This window comes from Triticum urartu, chromosome 4A (assembly GCF_056163025.1).
Source record: "Triticum urartu cultivar PI428250 chromosome 4A, HENAU_Tu73, whole genome shotgun sequence".
Taxonomy (NCBI): domain Eukaryota; kingdom Viridiplantae; phylum Streptophyta; class Magnoliopsida; order Poales; family Poaceae; genus Triticum; species Triticum urartu.
The window spans coordinates 518,161,626-518,177,084 of NC_141876.1; the positions used below are offsets into that span (position 1 = coordinate 518,161,626).

The 15,459-nt window shown below is 53.3% G+C and overlaps 3 protein-coding genes across 3 annotated transcripts; 1 reads left to right on the forward strand and 2 right to left on the reverse strand.

The window, feature by feature from the left end:
- The first annotated feature begins 1,748 nt into the window (after window positions 1-1,748).
- On the forward strand, window positions 1,749-2,310 carry LOC147976371 (RNA/RNP complex-1-interacting phosphatase). The gene has a single exon (XM_087518751.1). It carries the CDS (start codon window positions 1,833-1,835, stop codon window positions 2,196-2,198), a length of 366 nt encoding a protein of 121 aa, XP_087374877.1. The 5' UTR covers window positions 1,749-1,832; the 3' UTR covers window positions 2,199-2,310.
- Window positions 2,311-2,349: 39 nt separating this feature from the next.
- On the reverse strand, window positions 2,350-7,263 carry LOC147976372 (myosin-like protein). Its single transcript, XM_087518750.1, has 5 exons — window positions 6,638-7,263; window positions 6,167-6,505; window positions 5,750-6,031; window positions 3,819-4,046; window positions 2,350-2,997 (listed from the first exon to the last, which is right to left on the reverse strand). Exons 1-5 carry the CDS (start codon window positions 7,052-7,054, stop codon window positions 2,656-2,658), a joined length of 1,608 nt encoding a protein of 535 aa, XP_087374876.1. The 5' UTR covers window positions 7,055-7,263; the 3' UTR covers window positions 2,350-2,655.
- A 5,321-nt stretch (window positions 7,264-12,584) lies between these two features.
- On the reverse strand, window positions 12,585-15,070 carry LOC125530750 (polygalacturonase-like). Its single transcript, XM_087519764.1, has 9 exons — window positions 14,820-15,070; window positions 14,582-14,719; window positions 14,318-14,491; window positions 14,192-14,212; window positions 13,896-14,103; window positions 13,721-13,802; window positions 13,457-13,565; window positions 13,113-13,229; window positions 12,585-12,977 (listed from the first exon to the last, which is right to left on the reverse strand). Exons 1-9 carry the CDS (start codon window positions 15,042-15,044, stop codon window positions 12,750-12,752), a joined length of 1,302 nt encoding a protein of 433 aa, XP_087375890.1. The 5' UTR covers window positions 15,045-15,070; the 3' UTR covers window positions 12,585-12,749.
- Between the last annotated feature and the right edge of the window lie 389 nt (window positions 15,071-15,459).

Here is a 15,459-nt window from a genome sequence, read left to right on the forward strand (position 1 = left end):
GAGTGTTACGGTCGCCACATTTCAGATAGGTAACTCTAGATCGTTGCCTCCACATGGTTTCCTCTCTCAGTAAAAGTTCGTCTAGTTCTTTTGACAATTCCTGAATCTTCTGTTGGTTTCCGGCCAAAGGTGGATAGCACCACAACTTGCTCAGCTTTTTCCTAATATCTGCAGCCTTCTTAGTAACTGAACCGAAATCACAATCAGCCCATTTCTGTAGTTCCTTTTGTACAAGTTTCAGTTTTGCGCCTACTTCATGCAGAGACTCAGCCGTACTGTTCTTACGCCAACACTCCTCAATAGTTGATTTTAGTGATCCCTCACGCTCCCACATTTGCTCATACCTGAACTGTTGCGGGCGTACCGGCCTCCATTCCTTTCTATTACCCAATCTCAGCAGCACCGGGAGATGGTCAGAGCGCGACGAACAAATATGTTCGACAGTTGCCTCCCTGAACATGTTCGACCATTCCGGGGTCGCCACCCCTCTGTCCAGGCGTGCGCGTACATTATCCCTGCCCCCTTGCTTATTGTTATACGTCCATGTCGGGCCTCTGAATCCCAGGTCAAATAAGTTACAGTCGGACAGAACCTTTCTGAAATTTTCCATATATTTCTCTGAACGTTTTGATTTAGAGAAGTGCTCTGACTGCCAAGTTTCATTGAAGTCTCCCAACATGAGCCATAGGACATCTGCAGAATCTTTAATTCTTCTTAGCAAGGTCCACATGAGGTGTCTCTCGTGAGCTTTCGGTTCACCATACACAAATGTGGCTCTCCACTGGACACTATGAGCATTTAACCGGATCAACACATCAATATACCTCGGTCCAACGGCGAGCTTTATTACTTCGATGCTTTCATCATAATAGAGTGCAACGTCGGCACCTTTCCCAGTGCCGGTTTGCGTGATACAATGCCAGAGACCTAGTCTCCATCTCAGGTTATTGACATACTTATTGCTCTGCCGAGTTTCGGAAATGAACACGAGCTTGGGCTTGTATGTGTGCACTAAGCACACTAACTCTTGAACTGTCCGTGGCTGCCCGAGGCCCCGGCAGTTCCAGCTGATGATCCTCATGACTCCTGACGGGCACCGCTATTAGCGTCCGTCAGTTTGCCGGTAGCCCCATGACCGGTCGCTTCCTGTCCTCCCAACGCACCATTGTCTCCACCATCCTCAATTCCAGCAGCCCCTCTTGCTTTCTTCTTCTGTTCCCCTTTCTCTTTCTCAGACTTGTCCTCTGTACCTTTGCCATCCACAGTCCCACGAGCAGCTCTTTTACCCAGCACTGGTTCCCTCTCCTCAGCACCTTCCAATGCCTTGTTCTGAATTTTGCATTGACCATCCCGTTTCTCAAGCTTCTCTCTCTGAATTGTTCTAAGCTTGGGATTGGGTTCGGCTGGTGGGGTACTCCCCTTCTGCACCGCCACATTCCTACCTTCCTGATAGAGATCCAATGCACCCAGTCCAGGATCAGTGCCATTGTCATGTTGTTTTATTCTTTTATTCGTTGAACTCTTCTCTTTTGTCTTATTTATTTGAAGAAGAAAAAGCAGTAGAGTCCTGCTGTTTTCCTAAAAGAAGAAATCTAGTGTGATTTTGACCAAGTTGTACTGTACAAAATATCTCGAGAGTATGAGCTTGCTTGGGCCAACTGCCAGCCTGCTTGCCGCTAAATGACACACGTGGTTGTCACTGTCTTCCCTTCTCCTCCTCCCGTAGTCAGGAGCTACTTATCCTCTCGTGTTGGAAAACTCCACATAGACACCAATACACCATAGATCACACCTCTACTCCTCCTCCTCCTCAGGATCGCAGCCTCCATGCAATGGCTTCCCTTACCACCACCGCCGCCGCTCCACATCTCTCCCATGCCTTGAGACGACGGCGCAACGCCGCCGTGCCTAGGCGAAGGCCCTCCTTCCGCTGCCAAAACCGCCTTCCCACCGAGCCGCCGATCGGCGGCGACGGAGGAGGAGGAGGAAAGAAGAGGGCGTGGTGGGTGACCATGGCCGAGAGGGCGCACAGCGGCGTGGTGAAGGCCGGGATGGACGTGCGGGAGAGCCTGAGCCCGAAGCAGAAGGGGGACTGGAAGGACGTGGCGCTCATGAGCCTCTCCTTCGCCGTCTACGTCTACATCTCCCAGAGGATCGTGTGCACATACTGCGCCTGGGTCTCCATGATCAATCACTAGCTCAAATTTCTAGATGTATAGTCAAATATTTAGCGCCAACAAAGCCTCTGATGCTATCATTGTACTTGTAGTTCATCACTCTAGATGATCTAAGAAACTTTTTCTCGTGCAAGACATGATTCTGAGTTGAGAAGTTGCATACCGTCAGATCTTGGAAGAAGCAGGAAACAAAATTGGCAATTAATCTCAGGAAAAAAGAGGCATTCGCCTTACATACACCTCTGACAGATCGCGCCTATTCCTCGACACTGTACTACGCAAAGTAACTCCGTCCCAGCTGAGCTCAGTGGCCACTCACCACTACAGACCTGACTGACGAGAAGTCAGTCGTGGTGATTACTTATTAGATTAGCAGTAGTAAATCACTTTATTAGAGGCTAAACTAAACTAAAGTGACAGAGTTCATCTCTCCCCACTCCCGCCGGAAACCTTGGTTCCGGAAGAGGATGGTCAGTGCTCACCGCTGCCGCCGCGGCAAGGCGATGTTGCCGATGTCCTGCAGCGGCGAGCGCCTCGGGATGACGCTGGGCGAGTGCTTCACGCGGCAGATCAGCACGTGCTTCTCCTTCTCCTTGCCGCCGTCCTGCTGCTGCTGCTGCGGTGGCCGGTGGTGGTGCTGAGCCTTGGCTGCCCGCGGGTTCTCCATCCTGCAAGCCTCAGACCATGCTCTGCTGGGCAGGTTTGGGGTGGGGAAATGGGACTTGAAGGTGTGCAGCTTGCCTTGCAGCTCCGAGACCTTCTTCTGAAGCTCTTCAGCATGCTGCTCCGACGCCTGCGCGCGTTGTTTCCACTCCAGCATCTGGTGAATGTTAACAAGAATTTTCTTCAGATAACAAGTTAACAACATCACTGGCTTTAATGTGAACATCTGAAAATGTGTAGGTCTGGATCACAAGCAATACGAAAGGGTGTGCTCAACTCATTCTAAAACTTTTATAAAAAAAACTCAGTCAGAAACTGAGATTTGTCCAGAGCCATGAACATGTAGTCCATTCCAAATAAAACTGCAAAGCAGTGTGTCTGAACATGCACTGTATAGGAGTATATAAAGACTTGTTCGTCATTGGATTCTGACAGGTTTTCACTTTCAGTTTCAGAAAAAATTCAGCACCAACCGAAATTCAGTGAATTTCAGTTATTTTGGCTTGCGTTTCAGTCAAAAGACCAAAATGTTCACATGAATTCAATTAGATATTTGTTTAAAAAAAATCTGAATTCGTGTGTACTAGTGAAATTGCTGAAATATTGTGGCCGAAAGGTAAATATTTCAGTGACTGTTGAATTAATGAAATTCAGTGAATTTTATCGAAATTTCACTGAAAGTGAAAACCATCTGACACATTCACTGTTTTGTTTTCAGAGAGAAGTAACTCCAGAGTAAGAAATCAAGGTTGTAATCTTTAGGCGCAATAACAGAACTCCTACTTGAAATGAGTACTCTTTTGTTTCAGCCAATCGATACATCTTTCTCTGAATTCCAAAAGTGGATGCATGTAAGTGTCATTAGTAATGTAAAGGACGATGCAGTTACCAGAGCCTCAACAACGTAAAATTACTTTTGTAAACCCAAGAAGCATTTCTAGGTACTGAAGACGCAAAGCATAATTAGAGGCTACTGACCTCAGAATTCAAGGAACCAAGACTGATGTCAGACGCAATGGCACGGCGCTGCCATGTATCCCTGGAAGACTGCAGCTCCTGCATCTCCAGCCTGACCTGCTCCAGCATGTCCTGCATCTCAGTCCATTGCTCTGATTCCGCTCTCACTTGCTTCATTATCTTCCCCACAATCTCCTTGCAGTCGCAGCAGCTTCCAGAGCGCACCAACTTGCAGTCTTCAGCCACAATCTGCATGGGGAAAAGATTTTAGCAGGACATAATTTAACTCAACTCAAGTTTTCTTTCGGTGCACGCACTCAAAGCATGCATGTAATGTAACATCTTTGGGCCATAAAAAGGAAGAATGTACAGAGTGAGAGAGCGCAATAAAAGTTTCCCCAGTATGTGTCAACCAAATCCAGCAGCCCTGCTGTGCGCATCCAAGCTGAAAGCCTATAATGGTGGATATCTCCGCCATAATCACAAACTGTATGATCTGTGAATGCAATGCCTCTTCAAACAAGAGAGGGTTGCTAATTCAAACTAACTTGAGTCAACAAATAAGTTTTGACAGTGCAATGAAAATGCGCACTTGAGCAGATCAGATGGTCCAGTGGCACAGTAGTTATTGCGGTAGTAGTTCTACAGTAACACACAATGAGCACCTCAATAGTATTCACTGGCCTTTGGGCCTGGCCCATGCCTTTTGCATAAGACAGGAAAGGCTAGCTTTCTTCTTCTTGTTGTGGGCACCCCCGTCCTATTCACTGGTCATACATGGCCCAGATACATCATAAACCAAGCTGCCGCCATGTGCTATCTCTCTCTCTTGCAAAAAAAAGTGCAGTTCCTTTAAAGTTTCAAATTTGCACTCACATTGCATTTAAACATGCCCGTTGGGTGTGGGTGAACCATTCATAACAATCGGCCATGGCAACGTCACATTTCAGCACCAAAGTGCTTACTACTGCTAGATTATTATTTTCCTCTAGAACATAACCAACCATTTTTTGATAAAAACACGCAGTTCACAGAACTAGAACATTTTTTCTTTTTGTAGGACACAACCTGTGGTAATGATTTAAAATTGACAGAGGAGTATCTCACTGGCGCAGGTCTCGCACGAGCGACAGTACAAGAAAGGCAGCAGAATATTTCCAAATTCCAAGGCCCCGGACAATCTCCAAAAGCAAGGGGAAAGGGAGAAGCCTTGGCCCAGGACCACCAACGGCAACGGCACTGACTGACAGTGTGGGCCAACTAACAATCATTGACGGGTTCAAATCATATCATGGGAGATCATGCGGCAAAGCTATTTTTTGAATCGCCTACGGCTACGAGCTATAGTGTAGAAGAAACGAAGAATGGCCCCATCATCCCATCCACCACATCAACTCCTACAGTGGTTAACAGAAGCATACACTGCCGTCGTATCAATCCATGGATGATGATGGGTTTTGCTATTAATCTCTCGTGTTGGGTAGCTGCCGATCCATGGATTGGATGGATGGATGGATGATCCGTGGTGGACCCGGTGGATCGGATCAATTACTCATCTCCCTACGAAACCAGTGCAAAACCCTGTACATGCCATCCCCACAAAGACTCAGGCTTGCATTGCATGCATCCATGATCAATTACTCATCTTGGGCTAGCTGCAGGCCATTTCAAAACTCCGGGATGAGACAAATGGGACCCAATCTGATCGTGGATTCATAATGCCGTCAAGTCGCTGACCAGTAGTTGCGCTGTACCCACCCGAGTCAACGACATTCGGGTGCTCAAGAGTAATCACGCAAAGTAGTAACTACGCTGGCTAAGACGGACACTAATCTTGATTTCGGTACGAAGCAATGGGATAATAAGATAAGCGAAGTGGGCTAGTGGAGCGCTGGGCGTGGTGGCTAAAACAGTATTATGAGCAGTAAGCAAGGAGCAAATTTGAATCCAACCTTCTGCGGGTGTTGATGCTTCTCGGAGGCCACGCTGGCGCCGAGCGAGGCGCTCTGCCGGAACGCCGCCGCGTTGCTGCCGTTGCTCGCGTTGCTGCTGCCGCTCCAGCTCCTCTGGCTGCACGCGCTCGCCTTCCGGCTGTGCCGGCTGCCGCACTTCCTGGACTGGCAGCCGGCGTTGTACCCGCCGGCCGCGACGGCTTCCAGCCGCCGGCCGTACTCCGCCATCCTCTCGCGCATGCCATTCGACATCCCCTCCATCTTCACCCGCAGCATCTCCACCTGCAATGCGTACGTGCATCGTTCGCGCAAATGCTGCACCTTTAGTAATGGATCATCAAACATCACAAGTTCACCACGGTTATTAAGATCGGCGGCACAGTGTACGTGTTAATCTGGACTGGACGCGTTACGTACGTCTGACAGATTGGCGCCGGGGACGTGGTCATCGCCGTCGCTGTGGTCGGCAGGCGGAGGCAGCGGTGGGGTTGCCGGGCGCGCGATCTCGCGGATGTCCTTGATGGTGGGCTCGGCGTCGGCTGGTGGCATCCTCTCGAGGCGCCGACGGAGCGAGGACGCTTGCCGATCGAAGTTCCGGCCGTGGCTCCGCCGCAGCTCCCGCATGCCGCTCATCGCCCTCCTCCCGCTCGCCTTCTCCACCCGGAGCTCCTGCATCATCTCCTCCAGGTCCTCGATCCCTTCCTCCAACGCCGCCGCCACGCCGACCTCGCCGCCTCCGTCTATCTTCTTCCTCCCCTGTTGCATCACCATAACCAAAAGCAGTACGATCAACCACCAGTCCACGGTCATCAATCACTCTGTCGCAACGAATCAGGCAATAAGTCCGATCGGGACGACCAAAAAGGCGGGTGCTTTGACGCGCCGTACCGAGGCGAGCGTCTCGACGGCGGTCTTGAGGGCGGCCTCCATCTGGCCGCGGTGGCAGTCGAGCTTGCGGAGGGCGACCTCGCGCTCCATCCGGAGGAAGTTGCACTCGGCGCGGAGGATCTCCGCCTGGAACCGCCACTTCTCCTCCTGCTCCGCGGCGTCCTCCCGCGCGGCCGCGCGGGAGCAGGGCGGCGACGGCGGCGCCGACTCCAGCCCGCGCACGCGGCGCTCCATCTCGAACAGCGCGCCGAGGTTGACCACCTTGGGCGCCGGGCGGGGCTGCTGCTGCGGCCGGGCCGCGCTCCGGCTCGGCCTCCCGCCCGCCGCCGACGACCTCCTCGCCAGGTTAAGGATCCGCGGCGTGACCGTCGCCGTCGCCGCCGCGTGCTGGGCCCTGGCCGGCCGCCGCGCCGACATCGAGGGCGCTCGCTCGCTCGCCTGGTTTGAACCGAACGCGGACGGCAGGGCGCGAGTGGCGAGGGGTGCGTGCGGATGTGGACGGATGGGCGTGGCGTGGCGTGGGTTCGATGGGGCGGGGGGGCTTATGTGGCAACGGTCGGGTGCTTTTGGTGGTGCGGGGAAGGCGATGGTCGGAGGGGGAAAAGAGGCAGGGCAGGGCAGGGGAATGGAGGCGGTGTGTCTCGTTTTCCGTGAAAAGCCGCAATTTGAAAGGATCTTTGCGCGGAAATGACCGCCGTGCCCCGGCCCCGACCCCAGACCGGCCGGGACTCCGACGCGACGGCGATTGTGCAATGACTGACTGCTTGCTTGGTTGATGATGGTGCGAGGGGACGGACGGGATCGAGCGGACAGCCGCAACTGCTACAGTAGTAGTTTTGGGAGCCCTGGGCCGGGCGTGGTGGCAGGGATGGACATTTGGCAACTTTGGTTTCTGCGCAGCAGCAGCGGCCACTCGTGCAGCGCAAAGCTGCGGCAGCATCTTTCTTTCAAACGATTTTTTTATACCACTAGTTGTGTCTCACTATTCAGTTTTATCACTAGAAAATACAACTGCTCAAAATGTCATTGTTCTGTGAGATGCATGCTCAAAAATACCATTAGATATCTAAAAAATGTCACTGTTTCATTAGATGTTTGCTCAAAAATGTCATTAAACAGCGTTATTGTCAGCTCAAACTCGTTGACCATGTTATATGACAAAGTACCCCTAGACCCACATGTCAGTTCTCTCCATCTCACAATGGTAAGTATGGGGCTCCACATGTCAAAGCATCTCCAGCCGTTGCCCCCCCCCCAAGGGGCGCCTAAAATCGCCGCCTGGGGGTGAGCCGGCGCAAAAAATGGGCCTGGGGGCGAGTTGGTCCCCAGCCGCCGGCCCCAGGGCCGCCCCCAGGCGCGATTAAATAAAGAAAAAGTATAACAAATTTCGGCACAGTTCGGCTAAACACGACAAATTTCGGCCAACTTGAGCATATATTTGGACAAAGTTCGCCGATTTTCATTACATAGCAAATATATAAACTAATCTAAAATAAACTTGCTGAACACTGAGTAGTCGCCGTCGTCGGCCTTCTCCTCCTTGACGCGGGCGCTCCTGCTGGACCCGGCATCGCCATGGCGGACTGGTGGCGGCGGTGGCACGTCGTCGTCGTCACTGTCGTCGATGACGACGACTCCTCCTTCGTCGCGGCCCCGGCGGCGCTCCGCGAAGCGCTGCAGGGCAGCGCACTGGCGCTCCATCGCCATCTTGAGGGAGTCCTGGCGTGCCCATTCAAGGGCCGCGTCGTCGTCGCGCTCGACCTCGCCGTGCTCCGTCTTCGCGGCAGCGAGCCCCGACTCTGCCTTCACCGGCGCGAGCCCCGGCTCCGTCTTTGGCTTGACGAAGCGCGGAGGAGGAGCCGACGAGGAGGCGCGCCGGCCGCCCTCGTTGATGACGATGCCGGCGTTGCGAGTGCGTCGGCCGAGCGGCGACTCCGCCGCGGGTTCGGCCTTGACGCCGAGCAGCGCCGGAGTGCTGGAGGAGTGCGAGGAAGAGCGCGAGGAGGAAGAAGAAGAGGAGGAGCCGAACCTCCTTGGCGCCCATGGCCGGTCGCGTCGGTGCTGCGCCTGGGCGGCCGCCCTCGCTGGGGGGTACGCCAATGGCGGGTCGTTGCCGCCCTTGAGGTGCGTCAGCACGCCCTCGAGTGGGCGGCCGGGGACGCCCACCACAGGTGGCGCCCCTCGCTGTTCTTCAGGCCGCCGACCCCCGCCGCGCCGTTGGTGGACGCCAGCCGCTGCTGCTGACGGTGCTCGAAGTACGCCGCCCAAGCCGCATGGTTGTCGGCGGCGTACTGGGAGAGGGAGAGTTGGGCGTCCGTGAGGGAGGCGCGCACGACGTCGACCTCCTCGGCGAAGTACCCGGGTTTGGCCACGGCGTCGGGCAGCGGGGGAATGGGCACTCCCCCGTTGCTGAGCTTCCAACCCGTCGGCCCGACGCGCATGTCCGGCGCCGCCGGGATGTTCGTCTGGAACAGGAGCCAAGACTCCTGTTCGCGGAGCGAGCGGCGGCCGAAGCCGTTGACCGTCGCCTCGTCTCCGAGGAAACGTTCGGCCATCGGGAGGGGAGGGAGAGCGAGGGCTCGACGGCGACGCTCGGGAGTGGGGGGCTCGGCGGCGGCTCTCGGAAGAGGCAGAGATCGGTGGCTAGGGCGGCTAGGGCTAGGGCTGGTGTGGCTAGAGGCGAGGGAAGCCACCGGCTTTATAGCCGCGCCGCGCCCGTGTGTACGCATGCGAGGGAGGGGAGGCGTCAGCGCCGTCCCGTGACGCGCCGTCCGTGAAGAATCAATGGTAAGGCTAACCGGCGGCAGCCTTGCCATTGATTCCCCGCGGGAAACCGAGGCGTGGGGGGAAGACGACGCGCGGTGTCACTGATGCGGCGGGCCCGTGGCTCTTTCGCGCCAAAACCGCTCGCCCCGGCGTCCCCGAGCGCCCCCCAGCGCGCCGGGTTCGGCCTGGGTCCGCCGACGCTAATTTCGGCCCAGGCCGGCGAAAATCGGACTCTTGGGACGCGACTGGGCCGATTTTTCTGCGCCGGCGTGAAAAAATCGTCTGAAGAGGCCTTTCTGGGGGCGCGGCTGGAGATGCTCTTAGAATTAAGCAAGCTAATAATTTTAGAGAAAAATAAGAACACCGTTGGTATCAAATGGGACGCACACTTTATCGTAACGAGATACAGGAAGAGCCGACATGTTGCTCCATAGGTATTTTAAACGGTACAACAAAGCAAATGAGATTTGAGCTGACAGTAATGATGTCCAGTGATAGTTTTTAGCATGTGCCTAACGATTTTTAAGCAGTTGAAATTCCTAATGACAAAAGTGAGCAGTGGGACATAATCAATGGCATAAATAATAAAACCCCCTTTTTTTGTTTCATGGGATATTCCTCCATCAGCCTGTTGAAGTATCATCCCATCTACTCTTTCCTGTTTGGTAGGCTCGTTGGCTTGTTGTTTACATGCATTAGGGCTAGTTTGAATTGTGGTGTTATCCAGGTTTTCGTCTCATGGGGCATGTTTGGATGACGAACGTGTGCAGTGGGTTTTTTGGTAATGCGTGAACTTGCTTTTCTCTCTTTTCCATCTCTTGTGCTCTGTATACCAGTGTATTTCCATTATGCTTAATGAAAAGGGCATAGCCCGATTCAAATTTTTTGTTACAAAACATTTAAAAATGAATGTGAGCCAAATGCAGCTAGTACTAAACATTTTGCGTATATTATATGGCAATCTACGATGTTCCGTTTGGCAGTTCAAACTTCACGAGCTCAATCACAGCAATGAGGTGCCCACTTGTGTACCTGGGCATGCCGAATTAACGTGCAGACCCGTTTACGAGTGGTACTACGACTGGGAGATGTGCACGGCACGACAATGCATAACAGGGAAATTAATTGGACGGTTTCGCGTGAGCGAACATCACATATGGCAGCAAAGTAGCTTAGCTTTCAACGAAGGCAGAATCGAGCATTCAATCATTCATTCCTTCATCGCCAACTTCGGGAGTGTGTACGTACTCCTACAGAGCCGCGATGGAACCGCGCATGCATCATCCTCAAAAAGCCTAGATTCTCACGGCGGCCTAGCTAGCTAGGCCGGTACAGTGCCAGTGCCAGTCCTACTCCGAGTCCTTGGCGTCCAGAAAAAGGTACGTGCGCGCAAGGCTAGCTAGAGCCCGATGCACGGCGCCTCAGCCGCCCGCGGTGACCGCGCCCGCGCCATGCCATTGCCGCCGCCGGGCCGTGTCACGCGGCGACGTAGCGCATGCCGCCCCGCTCGGCGTGTCTGCCACGCCACGCCGGCCCGGCGCGCGCACCCGACTGCATCTAGTCAGGCGCAGAGGCAGAGGCAGACCGGGTGTGCGGCTGAGCTCGGGCGCTGCGCCCAGACATTTTTAAAAATGATCCGGCCGCTGGGTCGAGCCGGGTCTGGGGAGGCCGTAGTGAATGCGGCCGTTTTGCCACGCCTCGGGCGCGCAGGTCGGCCGGGCCTGCATCGGGCGCGCTCCGCCCCGCCCCGCCGCGAGTGACACGCGGGACCGGGCGGACCAGCGCTGCCGCTGCGCTTCGACGGAGGTCCTCGCCTGTCGTCTCGGGGCGCGGCCAGTTCAAAACGCGACGCCGACGTGGCTCCGGCCGGTGGGCGCCTCCTGGGTGCCGTGCAGCTCGGCTGGCTGGTTCCTAGTAGTTGGAGGCATGTGGAGCGGCTGAGCGGCGGCAGGCAAGCAGGCAGGCACGTTTTGAACTGGCAGCGGGGAGGACGACGAGGATGTGCGTGAGAGGGGTCCGTTAATTGTCCGTCTGCGAGACTGCGACGGCAGGGGCACGCCGACGCAGGTGCTGGTCCGTCGTTGGCCTCGGTCGAAAATTTGAAGTCGCACGCCGGTGCAAGTCGACGCCCGGCACGACAAAACGTCGTGCGGCGGAGCACGTACGAGTCCGACCTCCGACGGACGACCGTCGCGGCGAAACTGGGAGCTGACTGCCGGGCCGGATTCGGCATGGGGTCCTAGTATAATCACCGCGGATGAGGGTGCCGGCCGCTAGCTAGGTGCACGAAGGATACTAGCAGTAGAAAAACTTTAGCACCGGAAACCGTGCATCAACAACGATATAAAACTGGTTCTGATATAGAGTACATAAGGTTATGTATGACGAATTTCATCCTAAAGTTGATGCCTTGCCACGCATGTTCGAGGGAGGACCACATGGATCTTTTTCAGGAACTTCGAATTTTCGATCAAGACAACAACTAGCCAGCACTTTTGCGGACGTTTTACTTGTATAAACAATGGATGGATGGATTGCACCGGACGTCGTCCATATTCTTCCTCACAATCGCGCAAAGCACATGCGTACAGTGGACTAGCGTTCAGCGTACACAAGTACACAACTAAAGTCTAAGCCCTCTGCCTGCCTGCACATGTGTTTGTACGTCCGTCTTCCCGTTCATATTCAAATTTTCAAACCGACATACAATCAACCACAGTGAGAGGGACTATGGTATCTCCAGCCTACCAAAGTTCAGGTCATGGTGCTCGCATGCATTTATTTCTGTATTTATTTCATGATTTCCAGTTATGCGTATTTAGTGAGAGGAGGGAGACGTTCCCGTCCTGATATGCCGGATCAGTCTTTCGGAGATGCTCATAGGGGTAGGGGATGCGTGTGTGCATTCATAGGGGTGAGTGTATACGCGTGTATATGAGCGCTTGCGTCTATACTATGTTAAAAAAATACATGTAAAAAGTCTCCGCACAATGATTTGAAGGAGTACATGGGTGTTCTTTTTTTTTCGTACGTCAATACATGGGGTGCCAAGGCAGTGGCGGCTCCAGGAATTTGCAACCGGGTATTCATGTGTATTCATTTTGCCAAAATCATTGTTGTTTTTCGAAAATTGTTACTGTTTTGCTAAAATCAGCACTGTTTTGTAAAAGTCATGGGTATTCACATGAAGACCCAACAATACTCCTAGTGCCGCCCATGTGCCGAGGGTACTTTTGGACTAGTAAATATTACCAGAACTCCCTAAAAAATACCCCTGGGCTAAACACCCTCTATAAAACAGAGTATAAAATGGGCAAAACTTGTGTAGTACTACTAGAAAAACAAACTACATGTCCGCGGTGCAATAAGGGTAGTTGAATCCTGGTGTTATAACTCTGGCGTTCACGGAGGAACATTTAAGGTAGGCCCCTTTTTGCCCGACCAAAGAAACATCTTGCATCACTATGCCATCGCAATGGACAGCGCTGCTGCAAATGAATTTCACCGCGACTTTCGATGAACTGGTTCCGTGTATGTTGTTGTAGCGTATGTCACTTATGGCAACAGCTGATTCCTGACAAAAAAGAAAAGTTTTGCTGTGTGTTAAACAATTTTTTCTAAGGAGGATGTTAAAAACTTGTCAGCTGCTACTCTGCTAGTAGAAAGATGTGGATGAGAAATTATGGAAAGAGATTTGGATTTACAGTACCTCTTCGGAGCATGGTTTCTTGGAGTCACAGTAGTTCTGGTCAATGATGATAGGGTTAGTGACATTGTACATCTTTATGTCTTGGAAAATAATCCTCTCTGCAGACCCTTCTCCTCCCTGTCAGTGGAATCATAAGAAGCATTGACCCCGTAAGCGTAGAATATACTATACTAGTAGTATTTGTAATGGAGTGGCAGATGATTGTACGGGCGAATATTCAGGCAACTGAACTGTATTTGTAACGAGAGCACGTAGAGTACTACCATGGTGCTCAAATTTCAAAAACGCAAGAGATTTTGGAGGTTTCCGTGGCATGGCAGCGAGGCGAGGAGGTCATGCATTACCTGCCATGTTTTGATCCGCACACCGTTGGTTGTGCCCACCAGCGTGGCCTTCTCCACCAGCACGTCAGAGACATGGGCCCGCGATTTGTTCGCTCCTAGGCTGCCAATGCTGCCGGGCGACGGCAACCAATGCCAACAGAACGTCAGAGGCTCAGAAAACCCTTTGTACTACAGTGTCTTATATCTCAGTGGCTTCTAGCGAGCGTCAAATTCAAATTAGTGTTGACCATTTGGACAGTGGAGGCGTCAAATACAAATACGAACCTTATTCCATGGCCCGGCCCACAATATATGCCTGATGCCCACACAAACTCAGAGCCAGACACAATGGATATGCAGTCATCACCTGCAGGAAGTTCACAATAGCAAGCAAAGAAAAACTGTTACCAACCAAAGCTTGATGATGTTTTCATGCATATGTATCTGCATTGGAGTGTACCTGTGCTGATGATGCAGTTGGTTATGGACACCTCTCTGCTGTTGGATACGTGGATCCCGTCGGTGTTGGGGCTCCACCCCGGCGCGGTGACGAACAGCCGCGAGACGGCGGCTTTCCAGCAGTTGGCGATCACGACGTGCATCTGCATGCTGTCCTTCACCTCCAGGTCGTCCACCACCAGATGGTCGCAGCTCCTGAAGTACAGGGCCTGCAAATTTTGCACACCGATGAACAACATTCCCTCCCGGTACTACGTACATATGCAACCAGGAGAAGTCTCGGGGTCAAGAGCGTACCGTCGGGCCGGCGACGCATTTCTGACGGAAGAGGGGGGAGAAGATGCAGGTTCGGCGAGTCAGGTTCCCTCTGTCGCAGAAATGTACTATACAGCGGAAGCGGAGGTAGGGGGAGCACGCACTTACCATGGATTTGTTGACCTTGCACGAGTTGATCCACCACTCCTGCCCGTGCCCGTTGAGCGTCCCGCCGCCCATGACGTGCAGGCTGTCGACGTCCTCGAACGTGATCCACCGCTCCCGGCGGTCGCCGTCCAGCCACACCGACCGGTTCGACGGCGCCTCCAGCGTTCCCCTGATCTGGTCACCCGCGAGACAAAACGTCACGCACAGAGCATGCAGAAGGAGAGCGGTATGCGTAGTATCGTGATCGATCAGCAGTAGACTCACCATTGCCGTGATCGTGGTAGCCCTGCAGGGGCCGGTGAAGCTGACGGGCATGAGGAGGTAGGCCTTCCCCTCGGGCACGAGGAGCAGGGACGGGTCGGAGGAGGAGTTGCAGGCGTCCTTCCACGCCGCGAGAAACGCCTGTAACGCACGCACGGGTCATGACCGGAGTGCTTGACTGTTACATGGAGAGCTCGGAGAAAAACAGAGCAGCTCTGGGTGGCTAGCTGGTTTCACGTACCTCGGTGGCGTCGCCGCCGGCCGAGGCGCCGTAGTCGTCGACGTCGAATACCATCGGCGGCGGCACTGGGCTGAGATCCCGCGCACCGGCGTCCGGACTCTCTGCGGCCGGGCCATAGGCCGATTCGGGAGGGAGGGCTACGGACTCCGAACTGGCGTGCGGAAACATGTAAAGAAGAACTGATACGGTAGTAATGGAGGCCAAGAGAAACTTCCTGGGACCCATCGGTGCAACTCGGGGAGGAGATCAACTCGGTGATTATGGAGGAGGAGAGGAAGGGACGAGCACCTCGCAGTTGCAGATAAATATATAATCGTTCCTCTTGCATTGTACTGCATGTATAGGACGTGCAATTACTGCTGGCCTGTTCATCTTGGATCACCATCCTGATCCGATATGTTGATGAAGGAAATCTAAGGGAGAGATGAATTGGTTGCCATTCACGTGGTAAATGTTTGTAGAATAATTAGCTAAAAGCAAGTAGGACTAAATTGATGCTAAACTTAGCATCCGATGGCAACTGATAATAATTGTTTTTACAAAAAAAATATTAAAGTTTTCCTTCTTTTATCACTCACTACCGTCTTGTCATAATGCGATGCCAAGCGATGGAGTAAGTTACCTATCTTTTCTTTTTATC